The sequence below is a fragment of the Colobus angolensis genome, unplaced genomic scaffold, assembly GCF_000951035.1.
Source record: "Colobus angolensis palliatus isolate OR3802 unplaced genomic scaffold, Cang.pa_1.0 Scaffold11, whole genome shotgun sequence".
Lineage (NCBI taxonomy): Eukaryota > Metazoa > Chordata > Mammalia > Primates > Cercopithecidae > Colobus > Colobus angolensis.
In genome coordinates this window covers 8,188,413-8,214,123 of record NW_012112030.1, presented here as the reverse complement: position 1 = coordinate 8,214,123, position 25,711 = coordinate 8,188,413, and the positions used below count along the sequence as shown (strand labels likewise).

General features: G+C 40.9%; 1 protein-coding gene across 2 annotated transcripts in view; it reads left to right on the top strand.

Moving 5' to 3' along the window:
* DUSP16 (dual specificity phosphatase 16) overlaps positions 1-25,711 on the top strand; it is a 92,228-nt gene that overhangs the window by 54,931 nt on the left and 11,586 nt on the right. For both annotated transcript variants that reach the window (XM_011953834.1, XM_011953832.1), the window contains 2 exons: positions 9,438-9,601; positions 24,254-24,413. In XM_011953834.1, coding sequence (XP_011809224.1) covers positions 9,438-9,601; positions 24,254-24,413 — 324 coding nt within the window. The remainder of the gene's footprint in view (positions 1-9,437; positions 9,602-24,253; positions 24,414-25,711) is intronic.

Below are 25,711 nucleotides of genomic sequence, written 5' to 3'. Positions count from 1 at the left end.
TCTTTCCCTTTCATGTAAAGTCCTGTGGATATGGAGGAATCATAGTAAGGATTCAGTGTTGCTTTTGGATAACCGAAGTGGCACTCACCAATTTTATCTTTTTTCCTGTAGTAGAAGAAAAAATGTTTTTTTCTTGCCCTGTGCCTCCCCGCTCACCGTGAGAGTCTTCTGGGGCATTGTGGTCTGAATAGGAAGCAGATTTTGTGCCCCCACCCACACCAACTAGCTTTTGGCTTTGAATGGAATCAGGAAATCCTTTGGAACACCAAAAATATACAAGACTTATGTCCATCAACAGCTATTCATTGTAACAAGGAAGGATTCAATAAACATTATTGAATTCTAATTATGTGCCAGGCACTATGCTAAATGCTGAGGTGATTACAAAGGAGTATAAGACATAATTCTTATCCATCAGCAGCTCACAATAGCTGGAGAAGTAAGACAGGTCACAACACATACACAGTTATTTCACAGTTACTAGGTCAGTGGTAGATACTGCCAAATGATTGGTATAAATTTTATAGAGCCTCTAAGCCAGCAAGACCATGTCTGGATATGCTGGTCAAGGAAGTTTTTTGTTTGTTTTTAAACAGAATTAGGGAATATAGTATCATGAAACTTTTGTCTTAGTGGTAAGTATGTGTAGGTGTTCAGAGGGTTTGAATGTAAAATGTATTTTGTTGATCATGCTAAAAATGTTGGGAACATACTGCTATAGAAGAGGTGCAACTTGTGCTTGCCTGTAGTTTAGAAGGAAATACAAAATGGATTGGAAAGGTTGAATTTTCAAAAGCCTAAAGGCGGGAAAGCACAGATGTGTTAGGAAAACAGTAGGGAGAGTCTGTGACTCTGGCTCTGCTTCTTACAGAGCTTGTTAATTCTATTCAGCCACGTGGTAGATTCTGGCTGTATTCCTTTTGATTGGTTATTCTGGTTGCACTCTTTAGAACAATCTTTGTTTCAGGGCATTTGTTTTAAGAGGAGTTTTTCTGGGCATAGTTATGTATTGCCAATTTAAAAGATCAACAGAATAGTATCACTCTACATCTTCTGAGAACTTGTCCTTCTTGAATAACACATCTGAATGTTGCCAATTGAATTGATTTAACTATTATCCTTAGTTATAAGATCTGGACATTCTGAGTCATAAGGAATTACAAGTTGCATAATTTTAGTGTTTAGTGATTTGTCTGCTGGTGCTTTGAAAATTTTTCATTCATTTGTTGTGTATGTCATAACTGTTGCATATGTCTTAACTACCAAAATTAGATAGAATTTCCCATTTCCCAAGTGTGTCAGGTGATAGAATTGTTTAATATAGGGTGAGCTTTTTTGAAGATGTCATTTATAGGATAAGTTTTGTGAGATGTAGGCTACTTGTCAGCCTTCCTGAAAGAGAAACGCATATCTATCCACTCTTGTCTGTGCTCCAGTAGATAGGGGTGGGATAGGGGTGGATGGAATGAGAGCTTTAAATTAATGCTTTACATCATTTGGCATTTTTCTTTTTAGTACGGCTAGTTGGAGAGTTGGCTATATGGGAAATAGATGCAATGCTGCTAATGTTGTGGAAAACATGTCACGCTCTCTACCTTCCTAGGAGTAATTTACCAAACCTGTGTGGCTTGGCTTAGCCAGACCACAGTGTCTACATTGAAACATTAGTTACACATTTTGTTTGCTTTCTTTAGGGGTATGAAATTATGTTGGTTTTTTTTTCTTTTCTTCAACTAGTTTCAACTCTCCATGTTTACTGTCTGCTGATCCTGAAAGAATTGTGACCATACTTTAGTCTGTTTGTGAGTGTCTAGAGAACAAAGTTGCCTAAATCAGACATGTCAGACTGAGGCATAACAGAATTACTCTTAAGAGCAATTAAAGTACTTTACTACAAAATAAACATTTTAATTATTTTCCATTTTTAATGTTAGAGTTGTCTCCTTTGTGTGATCGTAAAGCAACAGATTTTCTTTCCAGTATGGAGAGAAGAGAGAACTGTCCTCTACAGGTGAAGGTGTGCTCTAGTTTTTCACATATATTCTAAAATAAGCAACTGAAAGGATTGTGTTTATGTTACAAAAAGGGAGTTTTGTTTTACAAAATAATTAAACTGCGTGAGAACTACAAAAGAATTTAATGGCCGGGCATGGTGGCTCACGCCTGAAATCCCAGCACTTTGGGAGGCCAAGGCGGGCAGATCACCTGAGGTTGAGAGTTGGAGACCAGCCTGACCAACATTTAGAAACCCTGTGTCTACTAAAAATACAAAATTAGCCAGACACATTAGCCAGGCATGATGGCGCATGCCTGTAATCCTAGCTACTTGGGAGGCTGAGGCAGGAGAATTGCTTGAACCGAGGAGTTGGAGGTTGCGGGTGAGCGGAGATTGCGCCGTTGCACTCCAGCCTGGGCAACAAGAGCAAAACTCTGTCTCCAAAAACAAACAAAAAACAAGAATTTAACTGCATAGTTCAAAACTGTGCAGCCATACGAACTATATGCAGATGATTTAAAATACAAAAGTTAAATTTGCATATGACTTTTTAGAAAAATGTCTTCCATAAAGTAGAGCTTTGTATCAGTATTATTTCTTTGTATAACCATGGAATCCATTCACAATATAGGGTGGGAGGGCAATTCTCTTTGATTCTGCCTTCCTTGAAGGCGGCTCTGTCAATTGATAAATCTCTAGTGACTTGTTCCCTATTTAAATGAAGGCATGAGTGGAAAGGTCCTCTGTCTCTCCCTGCAGGAAACCATCTTTAAAGTCATGGAATTGCTAAAAGGATAGGGATCTATTTTTAGAACTTTGGCCTTAAAAACATTTTAAGAATATCACTAAGCCACAGTGAAGTCCTACTTTTATTATGTAAATATACTTCCATTTTAAGAAAATACTGTGATTTATAACTGATTGCATGGGTGAGAGGGAAGAAAAAAGAGTGACTAATTAGAATTGTTTTGTAGAGTTGTTATATGTATTTTATTTTGCTTGGCAGATTTTTCCCTCCCAAAATGGAATGGTGGTTCACATTTGCTTTTACAGAAAATCGTATTTATGATTGGAATTGTGAAGGAGGTGCTCCTAAGGGAAAATGTTTTCATGGCTGAATTAGGATAAGGTGTTATCGAAATCAGGAATGCCTTAGAAGCTGTACCACATGTTTTCTGTGTCGGAAGTAGTATCTATGTTTTTATTTGTAAACATGCATTCTTTTGGTTGGATTTATGGAAGACTGACAAACAGAAACATGGGTTTTAGCATTGCGGTCTGGCTGCCTGTGCACCCACAGCTGTGGAGGCCAAGACGCTTCTCTGCCTGCAGAGACTGCCCATCCCTGTTTGTCAGCAGGCTGGAAGTGTCTGTGTATTTGTCTTCCTTCCTCTTAGCACAGATACTTCCAGAGTAGGGGGCACAGTCATTCTTAGGTTCAGGTCCATGTTAGGGAAACACATGTAGGTTACTATGACTCTGTTTTCTGCATTCCCAGATGATAAACAGCATAAAATTAGGAACAGGAGAAACTTGGCAAGATTGGACAGCGAGTCAAGTCTTCAGACAACTTTAAAAAATATGCGCAAATTTTTTCAAGAAACTTACCAGTTTTTCGGTACTGCTTTTCACAGTAACTAGCGGATAATGGACGATGTTACGTCTTGTGATGGAATCTAGCTTGGAGTCCCTGGGACAACAAAGTTATGACGAGGACAGATAAGAGGACGCTTCGTTCTCTGTCTCCGTCAGCCATTTGGAGCAGAAAGTTTGCATGATTGAGCTTTCCTTCTGAAGTAGATCTTGTTTGTAAGAGAACTTATGAAAGGAAGAAGGACATTTTAAACATGTTTCAAAACTGAGTTGCTGGTGAGGCCACAGATAGTTTTCAGAGGTTCAAGGGAATCAGGCAGTGTCTCATCTGTTGTTAATTAATGAAACGAAACTGGAGTCACTAGAGTGCAGCAGTGAATGAAAGGTCAGTGAATGGAAAAAACTGTCAATGAAGGAGGATGTCAGCAGAGTGGAACACTGTCATAGATAAAGATCAGCGAACATGTGCTCTGGCCGAGGTGGTGTTTTCTGGAAGTGACTGGGAACCAGTTTGGGACATTTCAAGCCAAACTGAACACTAAATGAATGTTCTGATTGCAGCTAAATCTGTTAGATATTTTAAAATATTTGTTTGTTTGAGTTTGTTCTAGATATCAGTTGAAAAAGCTTCTTTTTGTTTTATAATGTGTTTTACAGTGTAGTGTTGTGGTTATGTTTGGCTCTTTTGTTTTGAGGCTGAACGATGGTTTCTTTCTCTCCTTTGTTTCTATTCTCTGTCTCAGAACTTTCTAGAGCCACACTTACTTTTGAGGTCCACTGAAGTCAAAGTGACCTAGGATCACTGTACTAACGCACGCTAGAGCTGGACCTCAGACGGCCTGGCTGATGGCTCGGTTTATGATTGTTGCAGAATTGCGTCTCCTCTGAAAGTTGTTCTGTAGGGGGTGACCTGAAAGCCAAGACATGGCCTCAGCTTTACTACCAACTGGTAAATGGTCATGAACAAACCAGTGACCATAGTTACATTTCAGCTAGTTCATCTGTAAACTTTGTTATTGGTGTCATGTGAAATTGCCTTTAAAGAGATTCTCCTTTCTCTGGTCTTGTCAGATCTTCTTTCTTCTCCCTCATTGAAGCCTTTGAGCAATATAGCTTTGGGGAAACAAGGCTCTTCCATCAGTTTGGGAGAGGACCATGTAGCCTGGTCACAGCTGGGAGGCCAGGACCCCGTGAATATTATCAGGAAGGCTGTCCCTGCATCCAAGGGAGAGTTGAAGGTAATTCCATGGGATTTAGAAAAGTAGACTTATAACCTGGCTCTTCCAGTTATTATATTACGTGATTCTAAGCCTATATTATGTGATTCTGAGCCTTATCTATGAATGGGATTAGTAGTAATACCTACCTCATAAGGCAGTTATAAGAGTGTGTAAAATACCTATAGAGTGCTTAGAGCAGTGTTTGTCACACAGTAAGCGTTCAGTACGTTCTAGGATTACATACATTCTTTATAAAAATAATCATTTATAAGGTTAAAATGAAATTCAAGTGGCATTTCCTTGGATTTTGTGGTTTCTCTTTGAGAACATTTACTGGAATATTGTTTTGTTGGATGTATGTATGTATTTTTTTGAGACAGAGTCTCACTTTGTCACCCAGGCTGGAGTGCAGTGGTGCAATCACAGCTCACTGCATCATCAACCTCCTGGGCTCAAACAATCCTCCCACGTCAGCCTCCCAAGTAGCTGGAACTGCAGGAACACACCAGCATGCCTGGCTAATTTTTGCATTTTTTCTTTTTTTTTTTTTTTTTTTTTTTTATAGAGATGGAGTTTCTCCATGTTGCCCAAGCTGTTTTGTTGGATTTAAATGACAACCATTCCATGAACTATTTTAGAGCCAGAATAGAAAAATATATGAAGGCAGTTCTTTAGAGAAACACCAGAACTGTCAGGGTGCAGTGGCTCATGCCTGTAAACCCAGCACTGTGGGAGGCTGAGGTGGGGGGATCACCTGAGCCTAGGAGTTTGAGACCAGCCTGGGCAACATAGGAAGGACCCTGTCTCTACAAAAAATACAAATATTAGCTGAGTGTGGTGGTGCTCGCCTGTATCCCTGGCTACTCAGGAGGCTGAGGTGGGAGGATCACTCACTGTGGACTGGACAGTGTTAAGTTCTTTATATGTACTTAGCCTGGGAGGCAGAGGTTGCAGTGAGCCGAGATCATGCCACTCCAGCCTACGCCATAGAGTGAGACCCTGTCTCAAAAAAAAAAAAAAAAGAGAAACACCAGAACTGCATGTTAATAGACATGACATTAACATTTAATATCATACAATTAAATTAAAATAGTGCCCGTCAGTTGTTAGGTTGGGTAGGTGTAAGAAAAGCAAAGAATGATGAGAATCTTTAACATTTATTGTTACAAGAACTACCTTGGGGAAAAAAACTCACTGTAAATAATGACTGTATTATTCACTTACAGAGACTGAAAAGAAACAAAACACGAATAGAAACAAAAGCATAAATTCTAAACGGTGGGCACTCATATACCAATATTGGCTGACCCCCTTCTTTTGAGATTGTCTGTGGGTTATACTTGTAGGTATAGGAGTTCTGATTGACTACATTTCAGTAGTCGCTTTGACCTTAGCATAGCATTTCGTAAGTGTGAATTCCACTAGCTATTAATATATTTTAGGGGGAATTCCATGCAGATAAGTTTGGGGAAACTTACTAGACTTCAATAAATGAAACCAGTTTCTTTGAAGATACTTCTTAGAACCTTTAATAAGTTAATATGTGCTGTGACTCTCCCAGGGCGCTAGGATATACAATATTTTTCTCACTTTTTGGACCGCTATCCTATCTGTCAGCTTCTTTCAGGACGCTATTGCTCTGGGGCACACTATGGGAAATTAACCTTACAGGCATTCTTTTTTCCACTTTGTGTCTCAGATGAATCCTAAGGAGGTGTAGCTAAACAACTGCGGATCAAAGGTGGAAGAAGGCTGCACAGATGACACTAGATAACTGAATGTCTGATCACTATAGCAAAAAAACAGGGAGACCGAGTTGGGCAGATCACCTGAGGTCAAGAGTTTGTGACCAGCCTGGCCAACTTGGTGAAACCCTGTCTCTACTAAAAATAAAAAATTAGCTGGGCGTGGTGTCACGCGCCTGTAGTCTCAGCTACTCGGGAGGCTGAAGCAGGAGAATCGCTTGAACCCGGGAAGCGGAGGTTACAGTGATCCAAGATCACGCCACCGCACTCTAGCCTGGACGACAGAGTGAGACTCTGTCTCAAAAAAAAAAAAAAAAAAAAAACAGATACCTCCTGAGTGCTTTACTATATGCCAGGCACAAAATACTTTTGGTATACTAACTAATTCTCTCAACAACTCTGTGAGATAGGTGTGATCATTATCCTCATTTTATAGATGAGGAAACTAAGAGTCAGAAGGCTTAAGTAACTTGACAAATCAGACAACTAGAAAGTGGTAAAGCCAGGACAGGAACTCAGGTACAAGGGCTTATGCTCGTACTTCCTCTGCTGTATGATCAGGGGGCGTGCCCACATGTGTATGCTGTATGTACTATGGCTTCTGTGTGTGCATGCATGGAGCGGTGTGAGGGTGGTATTCTTGGACAAGAGCGCAGCATGGAAATGTGAAATAACAGTGAGTTTTGTGTGGCTGGAGGTCATAATTGGAAATGGTAAGAAATGAAACCGGAGGCCAAGGCAGGCGGATCACCTGAGGTCGGGAGTTCGAGACCAGCCTGACCAGCATGGAGAAGCCCCATCTCTACTAAAAATACAAAATTAGCTGAGCGTGGTGGTGCATGCCTGTAATCCCAGCCACTCCGGAAGCTGAGGCAGGAGAATTGCCTGAACTTGGGAGGCAGAGATGCCGTGAGCTGAGATCACGCCATTGCACTCCAGCCTGGGCAACAAGAGCGAAAATTCATCTCAAAAAAAAAAAAAAAAAAGAATTGAAACCATGAAACAGTAAGGTGCAGATCCTGAGGGCCTGTGACACAAAGGAATTTGTGATTTCTATGATGGATCCATGTATTCTGCTTATCAGGTTACCTTAAGAACTTCAGTAAGTGGAAGAGGTTTAACTGCTTCTGTGTTAAAAAATATAAGAGACACACACTTGGTGATGTTGGAGGCCAGGCCACTCTTGTACATTCTGCAGGTGGCATAGTTGTCAACTGCCTACCATTCTAACTTGTTGCATTGAGGACCCTGCACTGAGCCTAGACAGTAGAGCAGGTGTCTGGCTGAATTATGCTTTGAATTGAACATAATACAGGGCAGATGATTCCCTCTCAACTTCCTGCACTTCTAGCAGTTTTCAAGGGCATGTTTTGTATGTTTCTTGAAGTGGGAGAAAGTCTAATACAATGTAACTCAGGGAGATGAAGATAAATACTTTAGTGAGATTTCAGGGTCTTGTTCAAGGCTCAGTTAAAAAGGTACTATCTTCTAATAAGACTTAACATGTTATTTGTTGCTGTTTTTTGTTTTTTTGTTTCTTTGAGATGGAGTCTTGCTCTGTTGCGGAGGCTGGAGTGTGCAGTGGCGCAATCTCGGCTCACTGCAACCTCCGCCTTCTGGGTTCAAGCGATTTTCCTGCCTCAGCCTCCTGAGTAGCTGGGATTACAGGCATCCACCACCACGCCTGGCTAATTTTTGTATTTTTAGTGGAGACAGGGTTTCACCCTGTTAGCCAGGCTGGTCTTAAACTCCTGACCTCAGGCAATCTGCCTGCCTCGGCCTCCCAAAGTGCTGGGATTACAGACATGAGCGACCAAGCCCTCCCTTGTTTTTTAATTTAATATTAAAAATACATGAGGATCCCCTGTCATCCAAATCTCCTGGATTCGGACTTAGTGAATAGTGAGGGTTCGGATAGCAAGGCTTTTATCTGAACATCTATCAGAATCTGTTCGGTTCCTGTGTTTGGGTTTGGCTAGCAAGGAATATTTAGATTGGAAAGCAAATAACCTTACTCTTTTTTTTTTTTTTTTTTTTCCCTCAGAGGCAGTGAAAGCACCTCCTTTGGCTACATAGATTTCACTCCATTGAGTGGTGGCAAGACTGGCTTAGTGAAGGTCATAGAGCAGATCATTATAAGGACAGGACTAGAAAAAACTGAATTCTTCTAATTCTAAGTTCAGTAATCTTGCCACAAAGCCTTCCTGTACCCTAAGCAATTAGTCTGTCAGCACTTCTTTATACTGCTTGCTGAGATGGACAGGAGCTCTCCAGACGTCCGTGGTAATTATGGAGACCTTGACTAACTGCCCAGGGAATCTCCAGAACTTGATAGAATGTTTGTTGGTGGGAGTATGTTTGTGATACCTTTGCAATGAAAAATTTACATGGTAGGAAGATTTAAAGTTAATTGTAGAAATAATTTTTGACTCAATCAATTTTATTTTGAAGAAGTTGCATTCAGCCTCAGTTCTCATTTCTCATATCCCCATTTTGTTTCTGTGAATTATTGGCTTGGTTACTCGCTACTAACTTTAAATCCTCTTTATGTTCCACAAAAAAAAGTTTGCATGGGGAGTGGGGAGCAAATGTTGTAGGATATGTGAAGATGAAGAGAATGTCTGAGAGAGAGGAGTCATTTTTAAGTGCCTTCAAGGCTGGCCTATCCACATGGTAGCGATACAGGCCAAGCCTAGTGCTGGATTATGCTTCAGTCTTAGCATCAGCAGCTGTAGCCAGGAATAGGTGTGCAATGATATCCACTTGGATCCGTGGGTTCAGTTTTTATGTTTTAAACTGTTGTAGCTGAGCAGTTCACAGAAGGCTGGTTTTTATTTTGTGCGTGGCATAATTTTTTTATAATTTTATAATGTTTATTCTTAGGTGGGTTTGCTGAGTTCTCTCGTTGTTTCCCTGGCCTCTGTGAAGGAAAATCCACTCTAGTCCCTACCTGCATTTCTCAGCCTTGCTTACCTGTTGCCAACATTGGGCCAACCCGAATTCTTCCCAATCTTTATCTTGGCTGCCAGCGAGATGTCCTCAACAAGGTGGGTGCTTTGAAAATATCCTTCATTGCCGGGTTTATATTGTTAGCTGGAGAAACAGCAGTTACCCATTATGTCATTTGAAACACACCCCAGTCTCAGAAAGGAGCTGCTATGCCATTCTTAATGTGCTCCCCAGGTAACAGTTGCATCATCTCTTGGAGTGTTAATTTGTTTGATGTTACTTTTTGCCACAGGAAACCTAAACTGTTGTCATGTTTTCTTGTTCTTCATAGGTCCGAGAGACCTGAAGTAGGACAGGATTTTTCAGAAGGTTAGCCTTATATTCTTAGGGTATTAATCGATCTATTATAATAATTGGGCACACTTAGAAAGGCTAATACTTCCTGGATTATCACACATTTAGAAATGTATTTATTTATTGCAACACACTAGAAAGGGATGCAGGTTGGACTTGCATTGAGGAAGGTCCTCATGATGACTGCTGGCTGGGGGTTAGGGAAAGGTGGTAAAAAGATGGTGAGGACAAAGGCTGAAACTACGCACTGCCAGCCTCCCTGGGCTAAAGCTCTTTGGAGGAGTTTGGTTGAGAAGGAAGAGGGAAGAGCATGGATTCTTGCTGAAAAGACACCGGCCCTGCTGGACAAAGCATGCCCTAATGGAGAAACACATTGGATTGAGTGAGGCCTTTGTATATAATAGTACAAGCAGAACAGCAATAGAACTATAATCTGACTCCACAGCTTGTATGCTCTTAATTAGTAATGCTACAAAACAGTGCTCTTACTGCGTGGAAAAGTAATTTTTCTCTAAAATCTCTTAATTTACATCACCATAAATTGAAAAAGCCGTCAGAGATCTTAATTCAACTATTGGTGATTTACAAGTGCCACTTTCCTCTACAAAGGAAGTACCCCTTAACACTTTCTCCTTGAGTAACTAGAAGAATTGGGCTGGTTGTAAAATAAGCTTCCAGACTGGCTTTCTTTAGCACCTGGAAGGCAAGGCTTCCTAGGAGGAAGAAAAATACCCTATCATCAGGTCATTGGGTAGCAATAAGGCATTCGTGTGTGTGTGTGTGTGTGTGTGTGTGTGTGTGTGTGTGTGTGTGTATGTATGTGTATGTTTAAAACTCCTGCCTCTTCAAAATTTTGCATCAACACTGTGTTGTTAATATGTCTGCTTTTACTGTGAGATCTGCCGACGTGAGATTTAATAGCTTATGATTGTACCCAGCCTTTCTGGTGGGGTCACAATGCCTTTGAGCATGTGGTTATTATTAATTCTTTTTAGAGATAAGCAGGCTATGTTACAGAAAGGAAAATTAATTTCTTAAAGTCCCATGCCTTCCTAGGGCAAAGCTGGAGATGGTTTATTTAATCCTCAGATCAGAAAATAAAATAAAATTCCTAGTTAAGAATTCTGTTTAATCCTGGTAAACCTTAACCAGCCATCAGCAGGTCATTCCACAAGTAATTGTGTTACAGATCATTTCTGTTACTTTCGACACTCAGTTAAATGGCACATTCATTTTGCTCTATACCTTTTTCAGATTTAACAAATACGTTGGTTTAAAAAAAAGTGAGAGCAGTTAAATCAGAATTTGGAGTTGAGGATGGGAAAAGTAGTAGTTTTCTCTTTTTAACTCTGGCTTCTAAACATACACAGCACTAAGCAGGATACATAGGTAGATGTATTGAGAGGAAATATTTGCAGCAGGGAGAATGGGTTTGTAGAAGTTGATAGGACAACACCTCGGGCAAGGAGTTATTATAGAAGGCTTGTCAGGAAGCACCCTTAAAATAGATGTATAGACTTTTATTTTTATTCTGCAACGATGGTGAGAAATAAGAATAAACTGTTAGGCTGGATACCTTTGAAAGCAGTGAATATAAATTTATATTTGTGGCTCACACACTTTGGAATCATAGCACCTTGGAAGGGTCAAGTGGGCAGATCACTTGAGCTCAGGAGTTTGAGAACAGCCTGGGCAATGTGGCAAAACTCCGTCTCTGCAGAAATTACAAAAATTAGCCAGGCTTTGTAGCCCTAGCCTGTGGTTCCAGCTACTTGGGAGACTGAGGTGGGGGGATTGCTTGAGCTTGGGAGGCGGAGGCTGCAGTGAGCCCAGATTATGCCACTGTACTCCAGCCTGGGCGACAGAGCAAAGCCCTGTCTCTAAATAAATAAATAAATAAATAATAAAGAAAGAAATGTATATTTGACCTCTAGGTTCGTTGTTGACAAGAGCCTTAGGGCTGAAGGGGATTTCAGAGATCATTTAGTCAGCCACTAGCATTTGATACATGAGGAAATCAGTATTCCAGAAATGTTACATGAATTCCCCAACATCATCCAGTTGAGTTTTAGAACTAGATTTGCCACTTTTTTACAAGTAGTATATAAACTAACCTATCTGATGCTGAACTTCCTGATTTATACTTTCCAAGAGAAATAATACGATTCTTTTCTTCCTAAAGCTCTCCAGCCGGGTGCGGTGGCTCAAGCCTGTAGTCCCAGCACTTTGGGAGGCCAAGACGGGCGGATCACAAGGTCAGGAGATCGAGACCATCCTGGCTAACACGGTGAAACCCCGTCTCTACTGAAAAAATACAAAAAACTAGCCGGGCGAGGTGGCGTGCACCTGTAGTCCCAGCTACTCGAGAGGCTGAGGCAGGAGAATGGCGTAAACCCGGGAGGCGGAGCTTGCAGTGAGCTCAGATCTGGCCACTGCACTCCAGCCTGGGGGACAGAGCGAGATTCCGTCTCAAAAAAAACAAAACAAAACAAAAAAAACAGATCTCCAAAGATGAAAATTTCATAATCTTCCCTAACAGTACAGTTCTTCTTATTAAAATTCAGAAGTTAAAGTCTTTACACACAGTAACCACAAGACCACTCATGTTATTAGTCTTTTATTTTGTTTTGTTTTGTTTCTTTGAGACGGTGCCTCACACTGTTGCCCAGGCTAGAGTGCAGTGATCTTGGCTCACTGCAAGTTCCCCCTCCCGTGTTCAAGCGATTCTCCTGCCTCAGCCTCCCCAGCAGCTGGGACTACAGGCACCAGCCACCACGCCCAGCTAATTTTTGTATTTTTAATAGAGATGGGGTTTCACCATGTTGGCCAGGATGGTCTTGATCTTCTGACCTCATGATCCACCCGCCTCAGCCTCCCAAAGTGCTGGGATTACAGGTGTGAGCCACCGTGCCCGGCCTATTAGTCTTGTTTTTTTAATGAAGTGCCACCAAAATATGTTGAAAGCATGTCACAGAAATTTTCTTGGGAGGATCATAATGTTTCCCGTTTAAAATGCTGGGCTTTTTATATTATTGCATTTAACCCTCATAATAGGATTAGGAAATATGTTTGCTCTGAGCTAAGTCACTTACCTGAGATTATGTCATTGACTTCAGAGCTGGTCAGGGGCACAGATCAAATGTAAACACAGGCTGCTGTAATTTTAAGTCCCATGCTTATATTACACCAAACACGCCCATCTTCTGGAAGAAGGAACTCTCTATAGCAGGCTGTTACGAAGGGCTGACGAATCTTAAGTCTATTGAGTCACAATTGAGAATTTCTTTCCCTGCTTTTTCTGCAACATCATCTATACCAGTACCATCCAACAGAAATATAATGCAAGTCACATACATAATTTAAATTTTTCCAGTGTCCTTTAAAAGAAACAGGCAAAATTAATTTTAATGTTTAATAATAACATATTTAACCTAGTATATCTCAAATAATATTTCAGCATGCAATCAGTATACAAAATTATTGAGATATTTTGCGTTCTCTTTTTGTACTGAGTCTTTAAAATCTGGTGTATATTTTATACTTACAGCACATCTCAATTTGGAGTAGCCACATTTTAGGTGCTCCGTGGCCATGTGTGGCTTGTGGCTACCTTATTGGACAGTATAGGTCTCAGCATGTATTAATTTTTACTGATGTTTTAAAGACACGGTTCTTTTGTAGAAGACCATAAGAAGTCATTGGTACCAAAAACATACTTTTATTTTCCTTTTCCCTCACACTGTACTTTTGTTTCTCAGAGTGTGTTCTTTCATCCTCTAGTCTTTATACTAGCGCTGAAATGGGAGCAGCTTATTGTACTAAATGAAAATCATCTGCTGATGCCCAGTTCATATTTGAAATGAGTGGGATTGGAGAAAGAATCTCTGGTGATTCTGTGAAAGACAAGTTCTTGATTGCTTTTCTCTCATATCAGTTACAATTTCAAATGCGGACTTTTGTTCATATTTAAATATATGCAGTGTATGATGGAATTACCTATCGGGAGTAGTTATTAAGCAGAACTGTATCTGAGGTGAACCACTGTAGCTTCTTTTCTAAAGGAGCTCTGTTGCCCGCTCCTTCCCCATTTAAATAATCTGCTTCAACATTCTTTGTGTAGCTTGTTATTTCGGCCTCTTAACATGCAAAATTGGTTTTCCTAGGCTTTCTTATTGTTCTCCCTGGTGTGCAGTAGGAAGACTGCTCCTTTCTCTGTTGTTTTCTTAGAAGAGTTAGGCAACAAATAGCCTAAACACAATATAGGCTAAGAATGCTTTTAGGGTTTCCAGTGGAAATATATGATCTAGGAACACAAAAGGCTGTCAAAATAATCAGTAAAATATTTCTCCAATGTCTATTTTGTCACTGTATGTAGAACACCATACAGTGTTCAAGTGGGTTGGTTAGGCAAGACCTATTCATTAAACAACAATCCACATGACAAGGTGACTACAATGTCCCTCCCAACACGGAGGCAGCACGGCATGATGGTTGAGAGCCAGCTTTGGGGGTGGACAGTTTTGCATCCCAGTTCTCCACCTTACCAGCTGTATCACTTTAGCTGTTACTGCATCTCAGTCTCTTTACCTACATGCCATAATAACTCCGGCCTCCTGGTGTTCATGTAACATTCAAATGAAATGGCATATGCCAAGCACAGTTCCTGGTTTATAGGGACACTTGTCACTGTCATCTTAGGGTAGACTATGTAGCATACCAGGGTAGATAGTGCGTTTTGTTGTTTGAGGAAGGCTTGATGGAGTTAAATAGGACTTGGGGCCAGTTTTGAAGTCAAATGGGTGGGCATATGCAAAATTAGTCATGGAATTGACTTCGGAAAGAAAAATTACAATTCTTTTATCTAGAATTGCAATGCCTGTGGGTATTTAATGAGATCTCTGTCCTCAGCCTCACTGAACATAGAGAATTTGACCAAACAGAGCAGTTTCAGTAAGGACATATATTAATCTGTTCTCTCTGTATTACTTCACAATCTGCATCAACAGATCATAGAACTCATATTTAGAAATTATTCCGACTACAGGAGAAAGTTTATTTCAGGGATAGGAGAGAGAAAGTTTTAAAGGGAGAAAAGTTGTGAATGGAAATCATAGTAATAAAATTAAATTTTTCATGATTCACAGATAATCATTTTTGAAAGTTTACTCAACTGTGTGTTGAAAGTAGAATCATTTTGTTAAATCCTTCGGGGGAGTTATGTCTTCCACTTTGTAGATGAACCTCACCTGCTGTATTCAGTGTAATTTCCCTACTTAACACCAATTAGGAGAAAGGACAGTTTGGATTAGTGAAAAATACACATCGTGGGCTTTTTTTTTTTTTTAAATGGCTTTATTGAGATATAATTCACATACCATACAATTTACAAGCAATTTTTACAACAAGGTAAAATAAGAGAGCTAACATTTTAGGAGACTCTATATTATGTGTCAGGCACTTTATATATCCTCATACTGGTTTTACAAAATACATATCATTAGCCCTATTTTACAGGTGAGGAAATTAAAGCTACCGGAGGTTAGGTCACCTTCCCAAGACAGGGGATGAGTGGGTAATGCGCTGGGCTGTGCTCTGGTTTTTCTGGGGCCACTACCCATGTACTCTACTTTATTCCATTGCCACACTGAGATTCCACACTAACCACTAATGAATTGTTTATAAGAAGAGATCCTTTAGGAGTTTGCTTTAGTAAATTGATCAGTCTTCTCAGTATGGCATTTGATAAAGTTCTGTAGCTTGGCAGTAAAACTCTTCAGCTTGATATTTAAGACCCTCTAGGACCTAATACCACCTTTTTAATTCTTACCTCTCCTGTTCTCTTCCTCTGCTCATCCTCTTTCAATGTCTGGACACGCCTAGTGAGTGCACCCCAGATATTTCTGTTCTGTCCTTGGTCTTCATTCATTTTCTTTTTTTTTTTTGAGACGGAGTCTCGCTCTGTCGCCCAGGCTGGAGTGCAGTGGCCGGATCTCAGCTCACTGCAAGCTCCGCCTCCCGGGTTTACGCCATTCTCCTGCTTCGGCCTCCCGAGTAGCTGGGACTACAGGCACCCGCCACCTCGCCTGGCTAGTTTTTTGTATTGTTTTTAGTAGAGGGGTTTCACCATGTTGGCCAGGATGGTCTTGATCTCCTGACCTCGTGATCCGCCCGTCTCGGCCTCCCAAAGTGCTGGGATTACAGGCTTGAGCCACCGCGCCCGGCCCATTCATTTTCTATACTCCATCTGGAATGCCTCTACCGCCATCTGAGCTTCAGCTGACAGTTTTAGTTCCCATTATTAATAGTCTTCTCAGAATGCTTCCCTTTGTTTTTACTTCTGTTTTCCAATGCCATTTTGTTTATCCTGCTACATTATATTCATCGGATACCTCTTTGTATCATCATTATTTGTGCAACTGTCTTACATTTGCTAGTAGACTATTCATCCCTCAGTGGGAACACTTGCTTTTTTATGCCCCAGAGTACCTTGATGCACAGTAAGCCCTTGGTGATTATTTTTCAAAATAGTTATATCCTAATTTGTAACCAGTGCAACTTGTATGAAATGTACCTGTCCTTGTGGCCGGGCGCGGTGGCTCAAGCCTGTAATCCCAGCACTTTGGGAGGCCGAGGCGGGCGGATCACGAGGTCAGGAGATCGAGACCATCCTGGCTAACAGGGTGAAACCCTGTCTCTACTAAAAAATACAAAAAATTAGCCGGGCGAGGTGGCAGGTGCCTGTAGTCCCAGCTACTCGGGAGGCTGAGGCAGGAGAATGGTGTGAACCTGGGAGGCGGAGCTTGCAGTGAGCTGAGATCCGGCCACTGCACTCCAGCCTGGGCGACAGAGCGAGACTCTGTCTCAGAAAAAAAAAAAAAAAAAAAGAAATGTACCTGTCCTTAAAAATTAAGTAAACACAGATTAATTTACTGTGTTAATTTACTCAGAAAACCTTCCGTTAATGAATTTGAGAAACTAAAAGTTTCAACCCAGGAAAAATAGTCTTTTATAAATTATGAAATGAATGGAATGTAAGTTAATGATATTTTATAGTGACTTGTAAAATGAAAATGTACAAGGAACACATATGAAGATTTCTCATTAGAAGATGCTAATAAACCAGTTACTAGATACTGATTTTAGTCAGCTTCAGGGATAAGGGTTCCTTCATGTATTCACCCAACAAATGTTTATTGAACCTCTGCCATGTGCCAAACAGTGTTCTAGGTGCTGGGGTTATACCAGTAAATGAGACAACAATCTTTGCTTTCATTGGCTTACATCCTAGGAGAAAGAAACTTGATAGGAAGCATAATAAATAGGTAAATTACATAGTATAGTACAGTATGAGTGCTATGAAGAAAACAGGGTAAGAGGGCTGGGGAATACCTGTGAGGTGTGGGTTGTAATTAAATGGGTGATCAAAGTAGGCCTCATTGAGATAGAGGCATTTGAACAAACACACGAAAGAGGTCAAAGAGTGAGCCATTTGAATACCTGGAGGAAGAGCAGTACAGGCAGAAGAAGCCACCAAGGCAAAACACATGTGGTATCTAAAGGAAGAGCGAGGCCAGTGTGGCTGGAGCAGAGTGAGCATGGGAGAGTGTCGTTAGAGAGGTAATGGGAGCAGATCCAGACAATACAAGACTTCTACATAGGCCTTGTAAAGACAGGAGCTTTTACTCTGAGAAAGAGAGTTCAGAGGGAGTCATTGGAAGGTTCCAAGCAGAGGAGCAACATAATCTGACTTACATTGTTAGGATCACTTTAGCGTTTGTGTTGAAAATAGGCCAAATTTCCTACTGGATAGAAGCAGGAAGGCCGGTTAGGAGGCTCCATGGTAGTGTGCTGGAGTCAAGGTGGCAGTAATGGTGAGATTTGGGCTCTATTTTGAAGGTACAGCCAATAGGATTGGATGGTAGGGGTGTGTGAAAAAGAGGTGTCGAGGAGACTGGGAGATGCAGTTGCCGTTAACTGAGATGGAGTCTGTAGGAAGAGCAGGAGTCAGTTCTGGACATGCTGAGTTTTCGAAATGCCTGTTATACTTCCAAGTGGAGATGTTGAGTAGACAGACGGATGTATGAATGGGGCGGGGGGATCCCTGAGGGAGGAGGTATAAAGGTGGGAGTCATTAACGTACAGACAGTACTTAAGAGGGGATCAGATAATTACTAAGAGGCAAAATATAGATGAGAAAAAGATTGAGCCGTGAGCACTCCCACCCTGAAAGTCTGGGGAGTTGAGAATGACCCAACAAAGAATATTCAGAAGTAAATATTGAGGAAGGAAGGAAATCAAATAATCAGGAAGGCTAATAAACAATGTATTTTCCAGGAGGAAGGAGCAGTCAAGTGTGCCAAGTAGTACTTTAGGTCAAGGAAGATTAAGACTCAGAATTGGTCATTGGATTTAGCAACATCACTGTCCCTGGTGATCATGGAGCAGTTTTGGAAGAGTGTTGGGGGTGAGAGCCTAAATGGAGTGGGTTCAGGAGATAACAGGAGGCGTGGAGTTGGAGATACCAAGTAGAAGGGGTTCTTTCAAGGAATTTCAAGGAACAAAGATACGGGGTAGTGACTGGCGGGAGAAGCGAAGCTGAGAGGAGATATTTTTAAAGTGGGAGAAATAGTGGTTTGTTTGATTGCAGGTAGGAAGAGTGATCCTGTGCAGTGGAAAATTGATGTAGAAGAAAGGAGAATCACAAAGCTATGTTCTTGAGCAAGAGGGGATGGATTTATTTAGCAAGCAGAGGGATTGGCCTTAAGAGTGTGGACAGTTCATCCAGAACAACAGGTGGGAAGCCAGAGTATCTAGGTGCATTTGCTGGGAGATGGGTAAATGTGGTGATGGAAGTCTATCAAAATTTGCTTCTGACTGTTTCAATTTTTCCATTGTAGTAGGAAGCAAGATCATTCTTCAGCTATGAGTGAGGATGAGTGGGGACATCGAGGGAGTTTGAAGAAAAAGGGAAACAGAATGGCATATGGGAAAGAGAAAAAGTGAATGGACTGGGGAAATACAGTGATTGCTGAGGAGTATGAATTGAAAGTGAGATCAGGTAGCATTGTGGAGTGTTTTTCTCTGGCCATGTTCAGTGGCATGGGCAGTGCTGACTAGGTGGAGAACTAGATTTAACTAAGGTTGTAATCTTGCCAAGTGAGTATGAACAATTGATGAGGGCAGAGAAAGTTAGGGTAAAAGGAAAGGAGTGATTGTAATAACTGGTGATAGAATTTACACTGGGCAAGGAAGGCAGACATCATGGGGATGAAGGACAGAGACAATTGGTAGATTATCAGACTGTAGGTCCTCCTGCAGGGGTTGAGATTCTGGGTGTAGTGTAGTGTAAGAGTGAGTGAGCCGGAAAGTGGAAGAGTCATCCAAGAGTAGGGTGCGTGAGATCAAGATTATGGAGGGTTTGTGGTTATTGGTAGTGACAGAGACCAGGCCAGCTCTCATAGGAGTGAGTGGCCAAGATGAGGAGTTCAAAGAACTGTGAGGCCAAGGTGTTGGAAGGATCTTTGAAGGCCGGTGAAGAAGGATTATCTAATCAGTAGAAAGTGTATTTGCAGACTTAGCACAAAGTTGAGCTAAATATTTAACAGCATATGATGACTGCTCTCTAGAAGCTTAAAGATTGTGATGTTTAATTGTAGGACAGAGTAAATACTCAGCTGTGTATGTTTTATACAACATGCTGAAACTACACTGAATTATATAAATATCTCTTTATAATTTTGTAAGAAGTCATTGATACGTATCTATAAATAAAAGCAGTCCTTATTCCACAAAAGAATCATTCTTCATAATTATAGTTCCATCTTAGTTTCACCATTACAAACAAAAAGATGAATCAGGTATGGTGGCACACGCCTATAATCCCTGCTACTCGGGAGGCTGAGACGGGAGAATCACTCAAATCCAGGAGTTTGAGGTTAGCCTGGACCACATGGTGGGACCCTGTCTCTTAAAAACATCAAAAAAATTAAGATCCCCTCCCAGCCGTTTGTATGGAAATTTGTTTTAAAAAATTTTTTTTTAAAAATCAAGAGAGCAAACTAATAACAGTTATATGAAACTTTAGAAACTTTCTTAACCAACTCCAGAGATTCCACTTCATCTCTTCCCCATGTCTTTGGCAAGTGAATGCCTGCTGCATGAGTAGGCTCTTTGCTGTAGCACGTCTGCCTCCACCATCTGAATAGCATACTTACCAAGAATCAGTTGTGTGTGTTCTTGAACTTGTTTAGGCCACTGGACTTGTTATTATAATTATGTCTGTTAATTAAAATATGGTATACACTAATGAAATGTGAAGGAAGAGAGATGTTTTTCTGTGACCTAAGTTAGGTGTTTTGGAAAGATTCAGGAAGGACAGATTGCTTCACATATATTTATTTCCTTATTCCACAAAAGAATCAGACTCATTCTTCATAATTATAGTTCCATCTCAATTTCACCATTACAAACAAGATGAATCATACATATATATATCAAATTAGGTGGGAATAAGGGAGCTGTAAAGTATTTGGGGGATGGTTATAATCTAGAAGGCTTTGGCACTGATAGTGTTTTACAAGTTCTTGCTCTTCTTTAAAAAATGAAAACTGTAAGTGGTAGATGAATTTAGGTGTGATTTGCTTGGGAACTCCAGTCAGCTAAACTAGAAAAGAAAAAGCTGTGGCCCTGCATCAGAAATCAGTATGTTCATGTACATTTATTTGTTTTAAGTTAAAACAATGTTTTGAGTGTGTATGTATCATTTTTAATGATTTCCCCCTTAACTGACTTTTTCCACTGACTACCAATCCAGATGAGAAGGTACTTATTTATGATATTTAATTTAGTAGCCAAATTATATTTAGTATTTAAGGGTTTTTTTTTTTTTTGGTTTGTTTTAAAAATTGTGCTTGTTTTATTTATCAAGTCCCATCTATTATTCCAAAAAAATTTTCAGGTAGCATCTGGATAGTAAATTTAATCAATAGATCTTTTAAGCTAAAAATTTTATAAATAAAGCCATTAAATTATTTTTTTCTCAGTTCATTTTGCATTTAAAATATTTTACTCGCTGCATGTAGTAGCTCATGACTGTAATCCAAGCACTTTGGGAGGCCAAGGTAGGAGGATCGCTGGAGGCCATGAGTTTGAGAGCAGCCTGGGCAATATAGCGAGACTCTGTCTCTACAAAAAAATTTTTAAAAATTTGCAGGGGGCCGGGCGCGGTGGCTCAAGCCTGTAATTCTGGCACTTTGGGAGGCTGAGACGGGCGGATCACGAGGTCGGGAGATCGAGACCACCATGGCTAACATGGTGAAACCCCATCTCTACTAAAATACAAAAAAAAAAACTAGCCGGGCGCGGTGGCGGGCGCCTGTAGTCCCAGCTACTCAGGAGGCTGAGGCAGGAGAATGGCGTGAACCCAGGAGGCAGAGCTTGCAGTGAGCTGAGATCCGGCCACTGCACTCCAGCCTGGGCGACAGAGCGAGACTCCGTCTCAAAAAAAATAAATAAATAAAATTTGCAGGGAACCATGGCACATGCCTGGAGTTTCAGCTACTCAGGAGTCTGAGGCAGGAGGATCAGTTGGCCCCAGGAGGTCAATAATTGAACCCACATCAAAGGGTGGTTGTGAGAATTAAATGAGACAGTCCATTTAAACGCTTAATACAGTACCTGGCACATCGTAGGCATTCATTAAATGTTAGGTATCATTTTCTTAATCAGTACCATGTGTCATTGTATAATTAATAGGTCTCTAACCAAGGTACTGAATAAATATTTTTTGACTTAATATAGGCTTAAGTTGTAATTTCTATAAAATGTAGGCTATTAAGGTTACTTGTCAGAAGTGTACATCGTTGTATTTCTATGGAAAATCAATTTTGACAGTTCTGATTGACTTGCAACATGTTTTCTCTTAGAATTTCTTGTCTTTTGATTGTGTACAGTATATAACACTATTAGAGTCACCTCATTTCTCAGAAACTTATGTAATATCTTCATTATTGAATTGAGTGGATAGGGATATTACTAATTCCTTTTACTTTTAATTTAACATATCTGTAGTACCATTGGTGGAAAGGAGAAAAATGTAGTTACTATTGGTGAGAAAGTCCTCAAAGGCTGATTTAACTCCAGTGACCCACTTCTGTTCTTACATGGGTGATCCTGAACCAGTTTCTGCACCCTGTTGTTGATCAGATAGTACTAGATACACTCAGCTTGGGTTCACACGTAGAAAAACAAATGTAACCTTTGCACATGTACAAAAGTTTAAAGGTTGTAGTAAACACCATTAAGATCTACGTAGCCTGATTGTTAACCTAACAGAAGCATGAGACCATCAGAAGACTTGGGCTCTGGCATATCTGAAGGGTGTTGGCCAATCTAAGAAATCCACCTAGTTCCAAAAGCTGTTTATTGACATTGTCGTCTCAGAGATAAGAGATGGTTGCATACACAATCTGGATTTATGCCGTCCACGTTTTTTTGTTTGTTTGAGACGGAGTTTTGCTCTTGTTGCCCAGGCTGGAGTGCAATGGTGCAATCTCAGCTCACCACAACCTCCGCCTCCTGAGTTCAAGCGATTCTTCTACAGGCATGCGCCACCACGCCTGGATAATTTTGTAGTTTCAGTAGAGATGGGGTTTCTCCATGTTGGTCAGGCTGGTCTTGAACTCCAGACCTCAGGTGATCCACCTGCCTTGGCCTCCCAAAGTGCTGGGATTACAGGCATGAGCCGCCACACCCGGCCGTTGTTCACCTTTTATGTAAAATAAAGTATATTTATTTGTGCCAAATGTAGTAAATGAAGAGATTAGGGAACTGGCATATTTCAGAAGGATAATATAGGAAGAAAATTGCCAATTTTCTTTCAGGTAGTTGGAAAAGATTTGTAGAAATGGTAGTATTCCAAGAGAAGGAAGAAATGACCAAGATGGCTTAGACTAAGATAATTATTCCAGGCTTGGAACATCTCCTGAGAGGCAGGAGGGGATGAGTAAATGAAACAGGTTTGTGTGGGCTTTGCCTGCCGAATGGTGGGTGGATGTCAGCTGAATAGATTCGTTCTGAGTGCAACTCTGTACCTGGGCTGAAGGTGCGAAAACAAGACTCGCTCCAAGATCTCATTCATTATTTCATTACATAACAGGGGAGATAAGAATTATCTGTTAATGTTAACACACTATACTAGGTGCTTAATTAATGGTGTGAACAAAGTACTTTGGAAGGACAGGGAACTGAATGGCTAATTATGCATCAGTGAGAAAGAGTTCATAGATGAAGTTAAACAAAGTAGGAAAAGTGGGAAGAGTGTCTTCCGGAAGGAGGACAGGGCTTTCTAAGCACAGGAACGGTGTGAACAGAAGCACAGAGGATGGGTATACATTTGATGTTGGGGGTGCTGTATGGGACCGGAGCAGGAAATGAGACTCAAGGAAATGAAAAGAATGTGGATAAAGCACCCAGCCTGGAGTTAATCATAACAGAGATTCCTCTAGTTGTTCAGAACATGGTTTGGAGAGAAAACCACTGCAAACTTCAAGAGCTCCTGGTGACTTTTTTGGTTATCTTGGCTGCTGAGCAGTGAATGGGTATAGAGAGGAGAGGATCAGTGGAAGAGGTGATTCCAAAAGGATTTGGCAGCCATTTGGATGAGGGTCATGGGGAAGAGAAAGGAGCCCCATTTTATTTTCGGGCTCAGCTGGCTAGGTCGATGTTACTACCCTAAACCAATTTGGGGATTACAGAGACGAGGCAGGAGTTGGGGGCAGAACAGGAAGAAAGAGAGAATGTTTAGTTTCTGACATTTTAAATGTGAAGGGCCTGTGGAACATCCTGATAGCCAGTAGGTAGTTGGAGATATGGGTTGGAAATTTAAGAGGAGATACACACACACACACACATACACACACATGCCATCAGCATGTAGAACTGGTAATTAAGGCTATAGAAATAAGTGCAGCCTTCAAAGAGAGTATTTAGAGTGAGAAGAATGACTAGAACTGTATCTTAGAGAACCAGCGTGTTCTGTGTGGGAAGAAAATGTTGTGTGTCCATATATTCTAAAATCGTATAAACTGTTGTTTTCTTTTGTATTCTTTGTTCCACTTCTCTCCCTAGTAATGAAGATAATAGAGACTTGACTATATATATGAATGATGTGTGGGCCTCAAGCATATTATTTTAAATAGCCTTTGTTGTTCTTACATTTTTTTTTTCTTAAAACTTGTCTCTATATGTCATTTTGCTGGGTTTTTGGACTTCACTGATCTGAATGAATTGTATTTCAAGGAAACTGGGCATTTTTATCATCGCATTAAACTTCACTCTTTCAGAATAATCATGTTTACCATATTATTAGTCACTTTAACTGCTCTTCCTCTCCATAGGAACTGATGCAGCAGAATGGGATTGGTTATGTGTTAAATGCCAGCAATACCTGTCCAAAGCCTGACTTTATCCCTGAGTCTCATTTCCTGCGTGTACCTGTGAATGACAGCTTTTGTGAGAAAATTTTGCCGTGGTTGGACAAATCAGTAGATTTCATTGGTAAGTAGCTCAAATAATACTACAGGTCCTGTGGGTGATCGTCTCATGTGTAGGTGGACCCCCTCAGCCCCCCTTTTTTTCTTTAGAGAAAAGGAGCCTATTTCAGAGATTTCAAAAGTCTGAAAACAACACGTGGTGCAGCTTACTCATCTAGTGGTCAAGGTGACGTGTGTCACACTGTCCCACACAAGGACTGACCTTGTGACATTCTAGCTAACATTTAACACCACCAAGGTTAAGTTTCACAGGATCTGTAATTATATATTTGCAAGTGTTTGAAAATCAGTTAAGCTTTTAGGGTTAAATTCTTCCTCCAACTTTTTCAAATCCTGTAAAAGCCTTTGGGAAACTTTGGTAATATTCCCTGTTGCCTTGTTGCTATGTTTTCCACAGAGAAAAGTCAAATCTTGTGAAAACAAATCCCACTACATTTAAGTCTTTATGTCAGTGTGTCTAAGCCGGGGTCCACATGCTAGTAATTTCAGGTAGTATTTGATCTAATAGAATGTTGACACACACACACACACACACACACACACACTCTCTCTCTCTCTCTCTCTCTCTCTCTCATTTGGTCACTTCCCTGGCAGTGGTCTTGACAGTATCTCATCTGTGCCATACTTTGTTCTGCTTCCTGGGCCTGTTCAATTCTGGAGCTTCTTTGGCCCCTGGGTACTGTTGAGGCATTTTGGTGCCACAGGATCAGATCTGCTGGGTGGTAACTTGGTGATGTGTATTTGGAATGTGGCTTTAGTGGACAGTGGCTGAACAGAGGAGAAACACTACTAGCTCCTCAGTAACATACCACATGTGCGACTCTTGATGTTCCACGTAAGATTTTTTTCTTTTTGAGACAGTGTCCCACACTGTTGCCCAGGCTGAAGAGCAGTGGTGCGATCTCGGCTCACTGCAAGCTCTGCCTCCCGGGTTCACACCATTCTCCTGCCTCAGCCTCCTGAGTAGCTGGGACTACAGGCGCCTGCCACCACTCCCGGCTAATTTTTTGTACTTTTAGTAGGGACGGGGTTTCACCGTGTTAGCCAGGATGGTCTTGATCTCCTGACCTTGTTATATGCCCACCTCAGCCTCCCAACGTGCCACACCTGGCCCTACGTAAGAAATTTTTTCCTCCCCAGTTACATAAGTTTGAGCACTCTAATCCATAATTAAATACTCTGAATTGGTTACCATAATTAAAAATAAAAGAACCAGTTCCTTTAAAAAAGTGGAATTGGCCAGGCGCGTGGTGGCTCACACCTGTAATCCCAGCACTTTGGGAGGCCAAGGCGGGTGGATCA